Below are 18,294 nucleotides of genomic sequence, written 5' to 3'. Positions count from 1 at the left end.
TTACATTCTCTATTATTCCAACTAAGGATGGTAAAGTTAAATTATATTCAGATACATTAGTTAGTAAAGAATAAAGATTTACATTAAATCTTTCAATGCTTAAAAGGATAAGCTTCAGCTATAAAAATATTCATTTACATTAAAATGTCTTGTAAATAAGGAGTTACCATTGACTTATTCTGCACAAATGGTATGTTATTTGATAAATCAATGGCAGTTATGAGGGAAACAAATGTTTTAAATTATTTTAAAAATACACAGTTATACAAAAAATCCTCACTAGTTTTGCTTTCCAATTTCTCAGATATTTGACAATTCTTTATTAAAAACTTTTTAATACATATACTTATTACATATTTATGAGATCATTATCTTCCTTCCTACCTTAGAATTTGTCTTTTCAACAATTCCCATACTCTTTCCTTTAAGCTCAGAGTAAAAAAGTTACTTATTTTCTTTCCAAAGCTACATTTTCCACCTTAGTCTTCTATTTGATGCTCTCCAATCTTTAGAACCCTGGTCCTTCATTTGCAGAAATACCAGTCTCATCTCCCACATCCCAGAACTTTAAATCCTTCCTCATTCTTTGCTAACTTGCTTACTAGCTCTTTGCTAACTTAACTCCATCTTTCTCTTACTACTCAAGTTTTCTTCTTCCTTTCACTGTGTCAAACTTTGCAAATCAAAGTGTATCATTTCTCCAATTCTACTGATTCCATAGTTTCAAAATCCAATTACTTTTTCTACCTTCTAATTTTTCTTAATCTCTAAGCAATATGTTAAAAACTATTCTTTTGGCTTTCACAATGCTGTACTATCCTAACTGCCTCTGATATCTTCAACAATTCATTTGGTCTTTAATGAAACACTTTCCATGTAATGCTCTTTATTAAATGTAGATATTTCCTTAAGAATGAATCTGCACCAGCCCTTTGCTCTTCTCCATGATTTCATCTACTCTCACAATGATGATGGGCATTCCCATGGCCATGACTGTTTACTGTATCTCTTTAGCCTGATCTCTCCCTAGAAACCCCTAGAAATAAAATGTTCATCTGTGTTTGTCTGATGAGGACTGCCTGATATCCGCCAAATCAACAAGGATAAAACCGGAATTCACATTCCTTGCCCCGAGCTTTACTTAGCTTCTGAACTTAATGTTTTCCTTTCTTCCTTCTCCTAGTCACCCATGTTTAAGTTTTCCAAATCATCCTGGACTCCTTCTCAATTTCCCCCTCCAAATCAAAATATTCACTAAGATTTGTCAATTCCTCACAGCAGTCTCCAACCTTTTTGGCACCAGGGACTGGCTTCATAGAGCAGGTAGGGAGATGGGTTTCAGATGAAACTGTTCCACCTCAGATCAGGCATTGGTTAGATTCTCATAAGGAGCATGCAACCTAAATCCCTTGCATGTGCAGTTCACAATAGGGTTCGTACTCCTATGAGGATCTAATACCATCGCTGACTTGACAGGAGGCAGAGCTCAGGCGGTAATGATCGCTCACCTACTGCTTACCTCCTGCTGTGCAGCCCAGTTCCTAACAGGCCACAGAACCATATAGGCCATGGACCCATATCTGCCTTTTTCCCCCTCTTCTTATAGCCACTGTTTTTCTTACAGCACTTTTCTGGTTCAAGCCTTAACCTCTTCATATCTAGATTACTACAAAAACTGTTCACATAGGCTATAGCCTTTCCCACTTTCCATTTCCCAATCTATACTAAATTCAGCCACTAATCTTTCTAAAATACCACTGGACACATGACATCTTTCTCGAAAATCACGTAATGATATCCCCTATCTATTATATAAAACCCAAATTCCTTATTCTGGTATCCAAGGTCCTTTGTATCCATTTTGTTTAAATTATTTTTCCTAATTCCCACTACTCCCCAACCCAACTGTTTTGTTCAAAAACGCTAAATCAATTCACTGTCTCAAAAATATACATTGCACATGCCTTTGTTTATATCCTTCTCCACATCCCCTGTTCCCCACCTGTCTTTATATGTTCGAGAGTAGATTAGCATAATAGGTAAGAGCATGGATTCTGGAGCCAGAGCCTAAGTTCAAATTCCAGGTAGCCATTTACAGTGTGACTTTAGGCAAGTTACTTAATCTTTTTTACCTCAGTTTCTTCCTCTATAAAATAGGGATAATAATAATATCTAGGTCAGGCGCGGTGGCTCACACCTGTAATCTCAGCACTTTGGGAAGCCGAGGCAGGTGGATCACCTGAGGTCAGGAGTTCCAGACCAGCCTGACCAACATGAAGAAACCCCGTCTCTACTAAAAATACAAAATTAGCTGGGCGTGGTGGTGCATGTCTATAATCCCAGCTACTCAGGAGGCTGAGGCAGGAGAATTGCTTGAATCCAGGAGGCAGAGGTTGCAGTGAGCTGAGATCACGCCATTGCACTCCAGCCTGGGCAACAAGAGCGAAACTCCATCTCAAAAAATAATAATAATAAAATAATATCTAACTCATCCCTATGTTGTGAGGATTAAGTAAGTGAACATATTTAAGGTTCCTGGCAGAGAGTAGTATTATATAAATGTTAGCAATTATTAGTATTTCAAGGCTGAGTCAACTGATACTTTTCCAATGAAATCTTTCTTGATAGCCCCAACCTATTCTATATTTCTAAATAATGTATATTAAACCATAAAAGTTTAAACATAAAATAGGGTTTCTTAATAGCAGCACTACTGAAATTTTGGGCCAAATAATTTTTTGTTGTGGAGACTGTTTTGGCTATTGTAGGATGTTCAGCAATATTCCTAGCCTCTACCTACTAGATAACAGTAGTAACCTGCCCTCCAATTGTGAAACCAAAGTATCTTCAGACATTGCCAAACATCCCCTTATGGTGACAAAATCATTTGGTTGAGAACCACCAATATAACACAAGATACGTGAAAGCTCTTGTAAATGCAAAGCAATATAAAATGGTCAAGTACTATTAGCATTCAACACTTACCAAATACACCTTTGTATTACTTGACTTGTAATTCACACATACTTTAACTGTCCAATTTGTCTTAAAGATCCTATCATGCAGAACCCATGTTTTACTTATTCATTTCCACAATCACACCCAACCAAAGGCCTTGGGCATTTGTGGATTGATAAGACACAGGTAACCTGGACAGAACACAGTGAACTAGAAAGAGCGTGGGATTTGCAATTAGAAGATTAAATTCAAATCGTAGTCTTGTCCTTACTAATTTTAGAACTTTGGGAAATTCATTAAAGTCTATGAGCCTCAGTTTTCTAATCTATAAAATGTAACATCTATATAGGTTGACTGTGATGTCCGAATGTGATCAAGTATATGAAAGCACCAGGTATAATGCAAAACTATTACATGTATATAACCATGTGTAAAAAGACAAAATTATAATACCACAGTAATTCTTTTATCCAGAATCAGTGTGTGAATTTTTTTCTACCCTTATTTTCTAGGTAACTGAAGCTTATGCCTTTAAGTGTTTAATTTTAAAATTTAAACTATCTTGATGGAAGTCTTCTGCTTTTGTGTCTGGTAGACACACAAACACACATATATATAGTCTTTCTTCTAAAACAATAGGTACTGAATATAATTTAACTCTTCCTTATTGACTCTGGGCCATTGTTATAAGCCTTAATTATCATCCTAACCTACAGCTCCCTCAGAGAGTATCAGATATGTAATGCTGTTGACCTCTGTTAAATAGTGTCAGAGGTACCACGCCTCATTTTGTTCTACTGCAGCTCTCATGCCCCTTCCATTGTCCCTCAGATTCTCTATGGATTAGAAATTAATCATGTTAAAATGGAGCCTAAAATGAGAAAAAATAGACTCTGATGGAGGACTCCTATAACTAAAGTTCATAAATTTAATTTGTAAACTTCATGGCAGCAAACCACTGGCTGCTCAGAGGTTATTTTTTACTTACTTTCTGCTTCTCAATTGTGGTCTGGATAGCTGAAGTTGCTGGGTAAGCAATTCTTTTTTTTACTCCAAACATATACATGGAGACAGTACCACATGTTGCTTTATACATATATATATATATTATATATATATATAATAGCAATGTACATAGAATTACCCTACTTATATTCAGAAAATCTGCTGCAAATGTCTCCAGATGACACTGAAAAAAAGTGCCTCATTAAAAAAAAAAAGAGAGGTAGAATTAATGTGCCAAGTCCCATCATAAGTAAATCAAAAAGGAAAGGAAAATAATATTATCAAATTTCCTTCAGAATCTCTAGACTGAATTTTCAAGACTTACACACATGCCTTTTTTCTACCCAAAACTGATATGAAGATAAGTAGGAAGGTCTATATTTTATAGATGAATAAAAATCATTCATCTTTAGATAAAAACAAACATTAAATTTCAAACAAAAAAATAAAATTTAATAAAACTTAGGAGAAAACTAAAGTCAAACTGAAAACTGTTTTGAGTCAGGAACATTTTGTTGATGTGTCTGTAACTAATAGGGGTCAGAAAAAAAACTATTCCTCTGACACTTGCAGAGTGTTTGTACTATTTTAGATATATAATATAAATATTGTTAACATAGGTAATGACAACCAAGTCATCTTTAATAAGTCATGATAATTTACCTCTATCAGACAGATGTGGGGAAAATGACACTTGGGAGGAAAAAGATAAATCAATTCAAAATATTATACTTTTCAAAAAGTGTTTTTGGTTTGTCTTTAAAACTTTTAGTGGTTCGAAACCAAATAAAAGATGAAAGAAAGAAAGAGAGATAAAGAAAAAGAAAGGAAGAAAAGGAGGAAAAAGAAGAAAGAAAACAAGAAGGGAAGAAAGCATGGCATATCTAACAGCACTTAGAAGTTAACTGGATTAAATTATCTAGCCTTGTACCTGACAACCGTAGTCCAAAAGAAGCTGCAGTATATCCAAGTTTTCGTTTTCAATAGTTATGGTAACAGCATTTCTCCCAAGCACATCTACGCAATTTATGTTCAAGTCACCTGAACTGTTTTCCTCCAAAATCTTTTTAACCATATAATAGTCACCTAAATAACAATATACAAACATAATTTAATATCCATGACATATCAAGGATGACTGTAGAGAAAAACTTGGCTTGTTGAATTAAAAGATTAAAAGCCTAAACTCATTTTTGTATATGAAAATGTACACAGAAAATGTGAACATTTCCTTGATGAAAATTTATACCTTAATAAAATAATACGTGTATCAGCAGCAGACATAAAAAGTAGAAATATTTTAAATGTACAGAATGAAATAAAAACCATTAGTTTAAAATTAATAACTGAATGATCATAAAAGGAGAAACTTTTGGAAGATATTTAAAGCAATTTAATAAAGGATGCCCAAAGGCACAGACTGGAAGCTAGAAAAATTAGACGGAAAAAGCTTAAAGAATTAAGTTTTATATCTCAAATATACACAGACATTTACTTACACAACAGAGTTAAAAATGAGATCTAGTAATAATAAGTGGAGGATATTACAAAGAGGTTTTACAGGAATAAACATACTTTGGAAAAGCAATATACATACATATATATTCAAGGATATGTATAGTAAAGGGAAGGATGTCTGAAAATCCTCTTCCCTACTCCCCACTCTCCCAGCACACACCACACACACACACACACACACACACACACACACACACACACACACACACCATCTCATTAATTAAGCTGATTAGATTAAATGACCAGGGAACATTCAGTTCACAAAATTCTTAAGGCAGGACTAGGATTAGTGCCTGACCTGTTAGGAGCAGGCAAATTGCCTTCTTTGTGACTGTAGCCCACAACAAAACAGTTGTCCCATGAGAGGAAATGACAACAATTACAGCAGTAATTATTTTCAGCAAGGCCCCACCGTATTTGTCTGCTGACCAGATGGTACAGGAATATGGGGAATAAATCAAAAGAGAAATGCTAATTAAATAGAGAAAAAAAAGCAAGGGGGATTTTGCTTGTTTTGTTTGACTTGTTAAACATTAGACAAATAAGCCATTTTAAGTGATGTGCAAATATAGTTGCTCCTTAGAAGTCTATAAATAAACAGGGAAAGAACAATCAGCATAGAAAATAGAAAAAGAAATGATTTCATTATACAGAAAAAGAAAATACTGAAACTGGGCTAAATAAGTGAGTAAGAAAGACAGGTAACAGATTTTATTTGTTAAATTTTCAAATAAATTTGCTACTATTTTTAATCTATGGCCTTAAACTCCCTGCCTCACACATACAACTTCTTTTGAAGGAAGGTGGGTGATAGTTTTCTTGACAACGTATTTCCTAAGGTCCCTCAAGAAGAAAACTAGTCACAAAAAGAAATATTTTCCCCATAGTACTAGTAGTTAATAGTTAGACACAAATGCTCCCTGGGAGAACCTTATCAGACCGACACTTCACAAAGTGATGTTCTAAGTCACAAGTTGAATCAATAGTGACCAAAGATAGACCAGTGAAAATTTATTGCTATTACTGGAAAGTGACATTTAAAACCCTATTTCAGGTGAATCTATTTCAACATCTTAGTAGTAGAATGCTACACATAAAAATTCTGCTATATTTTCTTTGTTACCATGATGTGTCTAGGTGAGGAGTAATTTTTTATTTATCCTGCTTAGGACTCATTAGGCTTTCTAAATTTGTTTTTATTTTTTTAATTTTTATTTTTTATAGAGATGAGGTCTCGCTATGTTGCCCAGGTTTGTCTCAAATTCCTGGCCTCAAGCAATCCTCTCGCCTCGGCCTCCAAAAGTGCTGGGATTATAGGCGTGAGTCACCACATCGGGCCTAAGCTTTCTAAATCTAAGGATTTCTACCCTTCATTAATTCTTCAGTATTTTCAGCCATTATCTCTTCAAATATTGCTTCATCTCCATATTACTTTTTCTCCTGTCAATTTCCATTAGGCATTAAATTAGACCTTCCCATTTCAACATCTGTGTCTCTCAAGATTTCCTGTTTTTCCTTTTTTTCCTCTCTCTTTCCTGCATTCTGGGTAGTTTTTTCACACATTTCTTCCAGTCACTTATTTCTTCTTCAGCTTCCAGTCACATTCCTCCTTTAATCCATTCACTCACTTCCTAAAAATTTAATGACTGTATTTTTTATTTTTATAAGTTTTACCAGATTTCTTTCCAACTCTTTTATTTTCTTATGTTTTCATTTCCTTATTTTAACTTTTTCATCATTTTAAACGTAATTATTGTATGGTCTCTGTATGATAGTTTAATTATCTGAAAGGAGTATTAATTTGAACCCCAAGACAACAAGAGGCAGGACCATGGTTATGTATTCTTAAAGGAGTCTTATTTTTACCCTTATTCAGAGCCCACAATAACACAAACAAGCTTCTTTGAAGTCTCCATGTGCTGGTAGATTGGTTTTTCTCCTCATCTACCTCTTTGCTGAAGGTACAGTCCTTTAAGGATCCTGGTTTTATGCTTAGATGTTGCATCCAACTCCTCACTTTGTACAGTCTCCAGCCCTTGTAACCTGTTCCCATATGGGCATTAAGACTCAAATCTGTGCAATGTCCGAAACAGTAACTCTTATCCCCACCCATGGAGCAGCCATAGTGTCAGCTCACAAACTCCTGGTTTTCTTCACTTTTGTATCTTGGTTGTTTCCCTTACTTTCTTGAAAGCTCGGCTGTTTATTTAACTAGATGTTCATTATATTTCAGCTATCATTTCTAAGTGATTTGAAGAAGAAAGGTTTTCAGATTATCTAATCAACCACATTGCTAGAGACAGAAAAGTAGGAAGAGCTACATAAATAAATCCTTATGACATTTAATAAATTTCAGGTATAGCAAATAGACAAAAATAATTGCTACATGTTTATAAGTTTAGATTGTTGTTAAAAAGGAAAGCGCATTACAAATATCACATATTCCAGCTTTAAAGGTTTTTTGTTTTGTTTTGTTTTTAAGACAGAGTCTCCCTCTGTCACCCAGGCTGGAGTACAGTGGCAAAATTCGGCTCACTGCAACCTCTGCCTCCTGGGTTCAAGCGATTCTCCTGCCTCAGCCTCCTAAGTAGCTGGGATTACATGCGCCTGCCACCACGCCCAGCTAATTTTTGTATTTTTAGTAGAGATGGGGTTTCACCATGTTGGCTAGCCTGGTCTCGAACTCCTGACCTCAAGTGATCCGCCCGCCTTGGCCTCCCAATGTACTGAGATTACAGACATGAGCCACTGTGCCCAGTCCTAAAGTTTTAAAGAGTATTTCTATTGTAGTCAAGGAGCTATACAAGAAAGAAAGAAAATCCCTAAAAATCAAAACCAAATAAATACTTTTCATCCCTAAAAATAAAAAGTTCCACCCTGCTACAGCTAACACAGTCATACAAATGAAAAATGTTACAGTCACAGAACCTATAGGAAACCTAGAGTCGTTGCTAAGCATTTCAGAGAAGTTTGTATTTGCAATTCATTTAAAACAAGTACTATGTCCAAAAAAAAAAAAAAAAAAAAAGACCAGAACAGTCTTAATTTTTAGGATGAGCATATATGTAAAAAGAGGTTAGAAAACTTAAAATAAACAGCAAGAAGTTATAGAACAAGAATTACAAATTCAAAATGCCTGTGTATGACAGACAAATATATAAATGCCATTCATTTTATACTGAAGTTGCTTTCAAGAGTTACATCTTTTGTCTTTTAAAATATAACACATAGAAGGAAGCGCAACATAATCTGTTTACTTTTTTGGCTAGATGGTAGTCTTTTTCAGTGAAGGAAAAAGAAACGATTTTCAATCAATTCCACAGGGAGTATACCAATTCAACAGCACGTCTTCTTAGCTCCCTCTCCAAAATATCTCCCATAATCATCTACTTGTCTCCATGTATACTGCTACCCGCAGTCCAAACCCCCATGATCTTCCTCCTGGACTCTGCAATAGCCTCTTAACACACACAGCTGCTGACCAAGATTCTCTCCCTGACCAAACTTTAGTCAGGCTTTTCTGAGCCCTTCACAAGGCCTCCACCTTGGCCCATATAAACTTGAACAAAACACTAAGTGTTTCTAACAGCTGAAGGCCAGAGCCCTAGGATGACCCTAGCCCCTCTTAAAATGTCTGCCTGAGAAAACTCAAAGCCGACATAAAAATTTACTTTTGTTCCAGCCAACACCTGAAGACAGGGCCCCTATCTCCCAGCCTCCAGGGAGGGTAGGAGCCTAACTCCTTAAGTGCCATTAACAAACTCAGATGGGTTTCACATGGACCAACTCCCCAAGCCCTGTATTTTGTAATTTTTCACTTCCCTGATTCCACTGAGCCCACACTCACCCCCTTCCTTGTTTACTCTTTTCCTTATTGCAACTTATATTACTTATTAATACTTTATACTGTAGCACAGGGTTCAACAAAGTTTTCTGAAAAACGGTTAGACAGTAAACAGTTTAGGCTTTGTGGGCCATGCACTCTTAGTCACTACTACTCAACTCTGCCCTTTCAACACAAAAGCAGCCACAGACCATATGTAAACAAATGATAGTGGATGTGTTCTAAGAAAATTCTGTTTATGGACACTGAAATTTGAATTTTACAGACTTTTCATGTGTTATGAAATATTATTTTTTTAACCATTTGAAATATAAAATGTAAAAAAACTAGTTTTAGCTCCAAGACCTCACAAAACAGGCAGATATGGTCTGTGGCCCAGTTTGCTCACTCCTGCTCTAGCCCCACCCCTTCAATCCACTCTCCACTCCACAGCTAGAGTTATCAGTTAAAAATTCAAAACATAGGCCAGGCACAGTGGCTCATGCCTGTAATCCCACTTTGGGAAGCTGAGGCAGGAGGATCACAAGGTCAGGAGATCGAGACCATCTTGGCTAACACAGTGAAACCCCGTCTCTACTAAAAACACAAAAAAATTAGCTGGGCGTGGTGGTGGGCACCTGTAGTCCCAGCTACTCGGGAGGCTTAGGCAGGAGAATGGCGTGAACCCGGGAGGTGGAGCTTGCAGTGAGCCGAGATTGCTCCACTGCACTCCAGCCTGGGCAACAGAGTGAGACTCCGTCTCAAGAAGAAAAAAAAAAAAAAAAATTCAAAACATATCAAGCTTACAACCTTCGTGATTTTCTAAATAAAGGCCAAATTTTTACTGTGGCCTATAAAGCCCTATAGGATGGGTGGTTAGACCTTGTTACCATTCTGAATTCATCTTATGCCTCTCTACGGCTCAGCCAATGATCATTCCAAAGCAGTTTTCCAAACTGCAGGTTGCAAACCATTAACAATCATGAAATCAATTTAGTGAGTCCTAACCAGCAATTAAAAAAACATGAACTAGTATACAAAATACCAGAGTGATCCCACAGATCCTTAGCAACAAATTTACTCTCGCCAACTGTAATAAACCCTTGAGAAATATTATATGGAGAAATGTTATAATACTGATAGAACAGGTGATTCCACCTCTTCCTCATTGGCATTTTGTTTGATTTCATGGCAAAGAGAGCATTAATGTTGTTCAGTTTAATTTTATATTAACCACATTTGAAGTTAGTTGTGAAGTGTGAGAGAATTTAATGTCAAAACATTTGTAAAGCTTTCCAAACCAAGTTTCTGTAACAAACTTGAATGTGGCAATTGCAACATTCTAACTGAAATATTACAAATGAAGCTAAAAACAGAAAATTTTATTAAGAGGGAAAAGAATGATGATGTAAAAAAATACAAAGACACGATCAAGTTCAGTTGCTGGATCTGGAAATATAAATGACAATACTAATAAAAATGTTAACTTGACATCCAACTTCAAATTAGTTTGAATCGAATTCTAAAAAGGAAAAAAAAAAAAACCATGCAGACTTTTTACAATGAAAATGATTTAAAATGTAGCTTTATCAAATGCGCAAAACTCTGTATTACAGACCCCAATGTATTTATAAGCGTATTGTTGTAAATGAAACCTTCAAAATTAAAGATACTAAAAAACATGGTAGCTAAACTGTTTATAACACTTTGAATATTTTTGAAAAAAGACAATTATTACCATAATTTCATGCTTATGAATCCTAATGAGGACTATTAATAATAATGAATATCATTTAGCAAAAGAGCAAAGATTCACACTGCTGATGGAAAAAATTATACTATAAAACAGAAAGTAATGCTGATTTTTTTCATAGTAAATCAGTTGATAAAAATTATAAACAGCATATTTTTAACTCTATTAGAAGAATAGTCAAAAGCAATGTTTATTTTGTAGTTAAGAGTCTGATAAATGACTTGAGATCACATTCACAATGCTGCTGTGAGTTGTTTAAAACTTTTAGTTTATATCAAGTTTATATCAGGTTGTTGCAACACAGTCTCAGAAAGGATTTATTGTGTTGCTTAAATTTAATCTCATATACATTTGAATTATACATATTTATAAAACTAGAAAAATATATTACTGGCCAATATGTTAATCTAGAAAAACATATTTTTAAAAATTAACAGAAGCTATTAATAACAGTGCCAGTCACCCCCACTTTATACATAACAAAGCTTTGGCATCCAAATAAATCTACTGAGTCTCATGACTATATTGATACAGTGCTAGAATTCTTTTAGTCCTTATCATTCATCTAGGCTCCTAAAAGTCATTACTTAATCACCTCTTAGTGATAACTTTTGAAATCCTCATTACTTATTCAACTACTGATCTTAAATCTTAAATTTCTCAGTATCATTAAATTAGGAAGAGTTAGCAATAAAGAAGATATTTAGAGCACTAGCAGTAAGGTAGAAGAGGAATTATTAGGTTACAATAACACCTATATAACAAAATTTAATCTTTTCACACTCTTCCTCCAAGTCTGTATACAAGGTATAGCTAGGAGTCTGGCTTGGGTTACATTTTTTTTTAACTGCCCAGATAAAAGATTGACTCTGTACAAGTAATATCCCATCCTCCAAATCACGTATAGGCCATTTAAGTTAAATTGAGCACTTGCTTCTTCCCTTCAGACAGATACATTTCATACAAACATACTTTTGTTTCCTTACTTCTCACTAGAGCACAAGAGAGCATCTCCATTACAGAATATTCTCCTAAAGGACAGGGATGTTCTCAGTACTTTCTTGATAAAGCACTTTCGTAGCACCTTAACATAATTAAGAGCCTGATAAGTATAGTTTGATGGTGACTTACAGAAAAAGAGCAGGAAAGTTGTGTGATCACTATAAAGAATTACCAGTATCATAGAACTACCAGGCAGCTAGCTGCTGAATTACTAGTCTGTTAGAGATAAATTATCCACTAAGATTTTCGCAATTTGAGTCTTTTGTTGCTGTTGTTAAAAAGTATCCCTGAACCATTCCCTATGGCAATATTTTTCAACTAGTACATTCTAAAACTTTAGTTATTTGAAAAGCTTTCCTATATAAAGTACATAAATGCTATGCCTATGATGATTTGTGAAGTGTTTTTAGAATGTTGCCTACAATACCCTCTTTACCTCCCATTTCTGCAAAGTTTTTGTCCTCACAGCACATACTTCCTTACATTAGGTGCCCCGTTGTCAACATAATACTTCACACCAATACTCAGTACTCATCACTTTTTGTTTCTTCCCACCACCATCCTCTAACACCAGATTTCAAAATATCTTCTCAAATAGGTAAAAAATTTTTAAAGGCCCATTATATATAAATAAGGTGTTCAAAAAACAGCAGCTTAATATTACTTCTCTTAGAAATGTTGCACTTTTTTCTTCTGACTCTGGCTTCTCTCTAGAGTTGTTGCACATTTTTAAAGCATCCTTAGCCCAAAGGTACACAAAGCTTATGTAGAAAGTCAGTCATCAGGCCAGGCACAGTGGGTCACGCCTATAATCCCAGCACTTTGGGAAGCCAATGCGGGTGGATCACCTGAGGTCGGGAGTTTGAGACCAGTCTGGCCAACATGGTGAAACTCCGTCTCTACTAAAAATACAAAAAAATTAGCTGGGCGTGGTGGCAGGCACCTGTAATCCCAGCTACTCAGGAGGCTGAGGCAGGAGAATCACTTGAACCCAGGAGGTGGAGGTTGCACTGCACTCCAGCCTGTGTAACAAGAGAATCTCCATCTCAAAAAAAAAAAAAAACAAGAAAGAAAGAAAAAGAAATACAGTCATCATTGAGACTAGGCTGAGCCCAGTGATAAAGGTGAAAATCTGCCCTCTCCATCCCTCTCCCTAACTCCATGCTGAAATTTCAAGAAGGGACTTCTGACTCATTAACTGCACATCAGATTTCCTGAAAATACTCTCCATGGAGAGTCGGCAGGGATTGAATCATTTCATACTTTCTTTCCTGCACATAAACTGATTACTGATCATCAGCAAATCGAACAGTTTATGCAGGTTTTTATTTCCAAATATATACTAAAAGCTACCAACTACTCAACAGGTTTTTAATTTTTTTTAAGAGGAAAATTAACATGAACTATACTTAGTTTAGGTGCTTTCTAAATAAACTTATTTACCCTTTCTCCTGTCAACAGACCTAAGGGACACCATAGGTTCCTACAAATAAAAGAGGCTTATGATGATGATGACACTAATTCTCAATGAGGGAGGACAAAGGCATGGCTGTAAGAATCACTATTTAATTTTTCATAAAACAACATATTTTTAGTCAGCTCTTGTTTCAATTAAGTTTTACCTCTGAATTACAGCTTTCTATTTCTAGAAAGAACATGAGTATACTTTCTGAGAATTTAATCTGGGGGGCCTAGACTTCACTTTATATACGGCTGGCACAAGAACTTTCAATTAAAGTTTTCCTTTACAAAGAAAGGATTCAGTGTTACCTCTGAGATGATCCTCACCCTCTGTGAAGATCAGTAACAGCCATTACTAAGGGGCCACTACCTGGATCAGCAGTTGCCGAAATCTACTGAACTTATTTATATAAAAGCCAGCTATCACAAACTATAAATCTTTTCCTTTTCTCTTTCCTACATTTTTTGTGTACTCTTTAATCTGTACACATCTTTCAAAGGGCCACTCATTCATTAACATACACATATCCATCTCATCTCCACAATTTTTGCTTTAGGAATTCCTCAATTTTCCCTAAGAGAATATGCTATGAACATTTTGCATATGTAGAACAAGAATGCTACATGAAAAGAATGAGACACTCTAGAACACCACAGATACCCTAGAGTTGATTTACTCTGGTTCTACTAAAGTACCATGCTTGCTTTTTACCCTTCTTTATTGAACAAATGTAATACACAGAAATCAAGGTTTATAAAGCATCCATACAAAGAAAATTTAATTTAAACTAGTAAGTCCAAATATGGATGTGTCTTTTCTGACACTAATGATGTTCACTCATTCATCTACAAGCAGATCTACATAACATAGTGGTTAAGAGTGCAGGCTCAAGATAAATGCCAGTTCTACTACTTTCTAACCAATGTAACCTTGGGCAAAGTAATTTTAAAATTTTGCTAAGCCTCATTTTCCTCATCTACAAATTGAGAACAACAACAGATCTGGCTCACGGGGTTGTGGGGTTTAAATGAAATCCTCTATGAAAAGCATGAACACTCGACCCCAATAGCTGCTTTAGTGAATGATTAACATTTGGTCTGAGGAAGGCTCCAATGCAATGGTGAAAGCCATAGCTACTTCGGGAAATTGTTCACTTTTAGATTGGTTTAGGTAACATTTTAAAAAGTTTGACAATATTAGTGAATACAAACATATAATCAAAAGAATATTCCCATAACTCAGTTACTTTTTAAATGTAAATGTACCCCATAAGTATATGTAAGAATTATGCTATTTTTCCCAATCGAACTCAAGAAGTTGTTTTGACATACCTGAAATAGAAAATTCCTATTTTAGCTCACTTGTTTTTAAAATTTCTAAATTATATATGGGGAAAATATGCATATTTAGTTTCCACCCTATCCCCCAAAGCCAACTCTCTCATCTCAATTACCTATAAAATAAAAAAAAAGACAAAGAATATCAAGTTATTTCAGCTGGCACTACTAAATAGGCTATACAACTATCATAAATTAAAACTCTCTTTTGTTTGAGATATGTCATGCAATAATTCTAAATATACACAATGCACAAATACTTGCTCAACCATATTCCATTGACATTTCTCTGTCCTCAGTTTGACAGGAATATCAAATTTCCTTTCTTGACATACTTTCTGTTTGCTTTAAAATAACCATTGCACAGTGAGCTGGAATACATGGAGCCAGCACTTACTCATTTTAGTACAATACAATCCTTTCCCCTTCCTCTCTCAGAACTTTTGAGGGAAGAGAACTCAGGCAAGCCACTCCAGCAATACTAAATAATTTTACATAATCCGCAGATCCTATTTTTGTGACGTTGTACATACATATTCTGTTTCTTTACATCTCAAAGACTGCTCAAAGTTGTGTCCATGGTGGACTTTAACAATATTATTAACATTGCTTTCATAATATTATTTAATACTATTACATAAGAACATAAAAGTGGCTCAACCACAGGTGGACTTAGTTTACATGTCAATTGTTTTAAAAAAATCGTGTAAATAAAATCCTATTTCAAAAGCAGTAGGAGAGGTTAGTAAGGCTATCATTTATTAATTACACATTCACACATACAAGCAAACAAAAATCCTCTGCAGTTAGTCTTTTCATAGTGTAAACTGCCCTTTGGGTTTGTTCCAGAAGTCTGCATGGGTCTAATAGAGTTTTCCTAAGTGTACAGCCATATAAATTTGGAAACAGAAAAATTTTAGTGTTTTCATGTAGGAAATAAAAGCAGTCTTAGGGCAATTTCCTATTCCTTTTGTTATATGCATCACTACAAAGGACGATTGCGTGACATGGCGTTAATATGGCCATAAAAATGATTAACTTCTAGACTAAAAAAAGGAAAACGCGCTAAATATATTCCACATATTTTTGCCCTGTAATTCCTGTAATTATTTTTCACTATCTTTATCTCCCAAAGATCGGGGAGCAATAAATCGTTCTCTCCAATAAAAAGCACGAACAATCAAAGGCGTTCCGTAAATCTGGAGAAAGTTTTGGCAACTAAGGTAGAATTCTTCTGTCCTGTCCTTCATGTATCTCCACCTAGGATATTCCGATATTAATACCAGTCAACAGTCACTGGCTAAAGCACTGGGCAGGTGAAGCTAAATAATAGAGGGTCTGGTTTTGTTTTTAAGAAAAACAAAAACCAGGTGATGAGAGCCCTCCATACGAGGTATCCTAAGGTAAGGAACTTTCGGACTGGAGGGTCGGAAACTAGCCTCTCGACTCCCGGAAGGAATGAACTGCGAGCCAGAGAGATAGACCAGCTCATTCATGCGTTCAGTGGCAAGGGGAGCGCTAAAACGCTGGGGTCTGGGCTCCCACGGCGCTACCTAAACCCCGGACCCCAAGGCCACAGCCGCCCCCCACGGTGCCGCGCTCCGAGGGCGCAGCCCCAGCTCCACTCGCCCGCCAGCTCCACACTCACAGGGCAGAGGCAGTGAGGAAAAGCCCGCCTGAGGCAGCAGGCGAGGCGGGAAGACACTCGGCGCCTAAGACAGAGGGAATGCCCCGAGTAAGTTGAGGCGGGGGAGACAACGAAAGGTCTGGAGGGCAGCGGGGTCCAGAGGAGGAGAAAGGGGCCTAACTCTCACCCTTGTCGCACGCCAGCAAGAAAAGCTTCTCATTCAGCGTATTCTCCTCCTTCACCTCCCGCACATCCTTTAGCGCCATCACCTCGTTCGGCGACGAAGAGGATGGAGAGGAAGGCAGGGAGGAGGAGGCGCCCGAGAGGTCCGTGCTCGGGTACAGGGCCGCCATCATCGCGGCCCATGAAGGAGGCAGGCCAGGAGACGGGGGCGGGGCCCCCACCGGCCCCGACCCCGACCCCAGCCACGCCCCAGGGCTGGAAAAAGGATGAGTCGTTCCCACTGCTGCCTCGGCTCGCGGCCCGTTGGCCCCGAAGGGCGTCGCCTCCCCTGCGAACCAGCACTCGCCCTCCACTGACAGCCCCAGGTTGGTGGCGGCGCATGCGCGACCCCTGGGCCAGCGACCCCTCCCCAGCCGCCGGCGCGCCGGCCGAGCCTGTCCGCGCCCGTCCGGGGACGACAGTGTGGCGCGCGCCAGGGCGGCAGCCGAGCACGGGGCCGTGCCAGGAGTCGCAGGGGCCGCGCCTGGGGCGGCCTAACCCAGGAAGAGGACGAGAGATCTGTGGGAGAGGAGCTCCGAGAGGCGCTTCTGCGCACGTTGGGCTCCAGGGCTGTGGGAACCGCTGGCCCAGCTGCGCTCCGAGATGTTCGCGACTCTGTCCTCACGTCATTCTCTGCTCCACCGTAGCGACGACACTAGGGCGGAGCCTGCGGCGAGGGCGGGCATGGGTGGGCGGGGCCTGCGGCAAGGGCGGGCTTGGGTGGGCGGGGCCTGCGGTGGGGAAGCGATGGGCTCCTGGAGCCCGCAGCAGCTTCCTTCGCTCAGCTGAGGTGAACCAGCTACAGTCTTCCCTTTCCACATCGATCGTACTGGTTTGAGATAATTAAGCAAATATGGAGCAGTATGCTAATTGAGTCTCTGACGACTTAATGTTTAGTGGAAACCCTTTGTGGAATTGTCCAGCTATTTCATATTGTGGTGCACTATGCTTAAAGCACAATGGAGAACCCCGCCACGCCGCCAGACTCGTGGGTTTGTATGTTGCACTCATTTTAGCCTGGAAATGAACTCTCATTTATAAAGGCTATATATATAATTATATTATGTTTAAATAATTTATACAAATATATAAATTTTTATTTCCATATTTTTCCATAGGATTTTGGGGAACAGGTGGTGTTTGGTTACATAAGTTCTTTAGTGATGATTTGTGAGATTTTGGTGTACCCATCACCGAGCAGTATACACTGAACCTAATTTGTAGTCTTTTATCCCTTACCCCCTTCCCAACCTTTGCCCCTGAGTCCCGAAAGTCCATTGTGTCATTACTATGCCTTTGCATCCTCAAAGCTTGGCTCCCACTTATGAGTGAGAACACACGATGTTTGGTTTACCATTCTTGAGTTACTTCATTTAGAACAATAGTCTCCAATCCCATCCAGGTTGCTGCGAATGCCATTTATTCATTCCTTTTTATGGCTGAGTAGTATTCCATCGTATTTTATACATATATATCACAGTTTCTTTATCACTCATTGATCAATGGGCATCTGGGTTGGTTCCACATTTTTGCAATTGCAAATTGTGCTGCTATAAACATGCATGGGCAAGTATCTTTTTCGTGTAC

General features: G+C 37.7%; 1 protein-coding gene across 25 annotated transcripts in view; it reads right to left on the bottom strand.

Moving 5' to 3' along the window:
* Positions 1 to 17,342, bottom strand: part of TRPC1 (transient receptor potential cation channel subfamily C member 1) — an 82,270-nt gene extending 64,928 nt beyond the window's left edge. For 9 of the 25 annotated variants that reach the window (XR_012430775.1, XR_012430774.1, XR_012430776.1 and 6 more), the window contains exons 1-3: positions 16,673 to 17,342; positions 5,780 to 5,902; positions 4,895 to 5,049 (exon numbers count right to left, since the gene is read on the bottom strand). Coding sequence is in view for 10 of the 25 variants with exons in the window: in XM_005546000.5 (XP_005546057.2) it covers positions 4,895 to 5,049; positions 5,780 to 5,902; positions 16,673 to 16,841 (447 nt within the window). In the remaining 15 variants the exon portion in view is untranslated. The remainder of the gene's footprint in view (positions 1 to 4,894; positions 5,050 to 5,779; positions 5,903 to 16,672) is intronic. The other 16 variants (XR_012430777.1, XR_012430778.1, XM_005546001.5 and 13 more) reach the window with 2 other exon arrangements.
* Between the last annotated feature and the right edge of the window lie 952 nt (positions 17,343 to 18,294).

The sequence above is a fragment of the Macaca fascicularis genome, chromosome 2 (genome assembly GCF_037993035.2).
Source record: "Macaca fascicularis isolate 582-1 chromosome 2, T2T-MFA8v1.1".
NCBI lineage: Eukaryota > Metazoa > Chordata > Mammalia > Primates > Cercopithecidae > Macaca > Macaca fascicularis.
The sequence above is the reverse complement of the archived record's forward strand: the minus strand, read 5'-3'. Positions and strand labels throughout refer to the sequence as shown.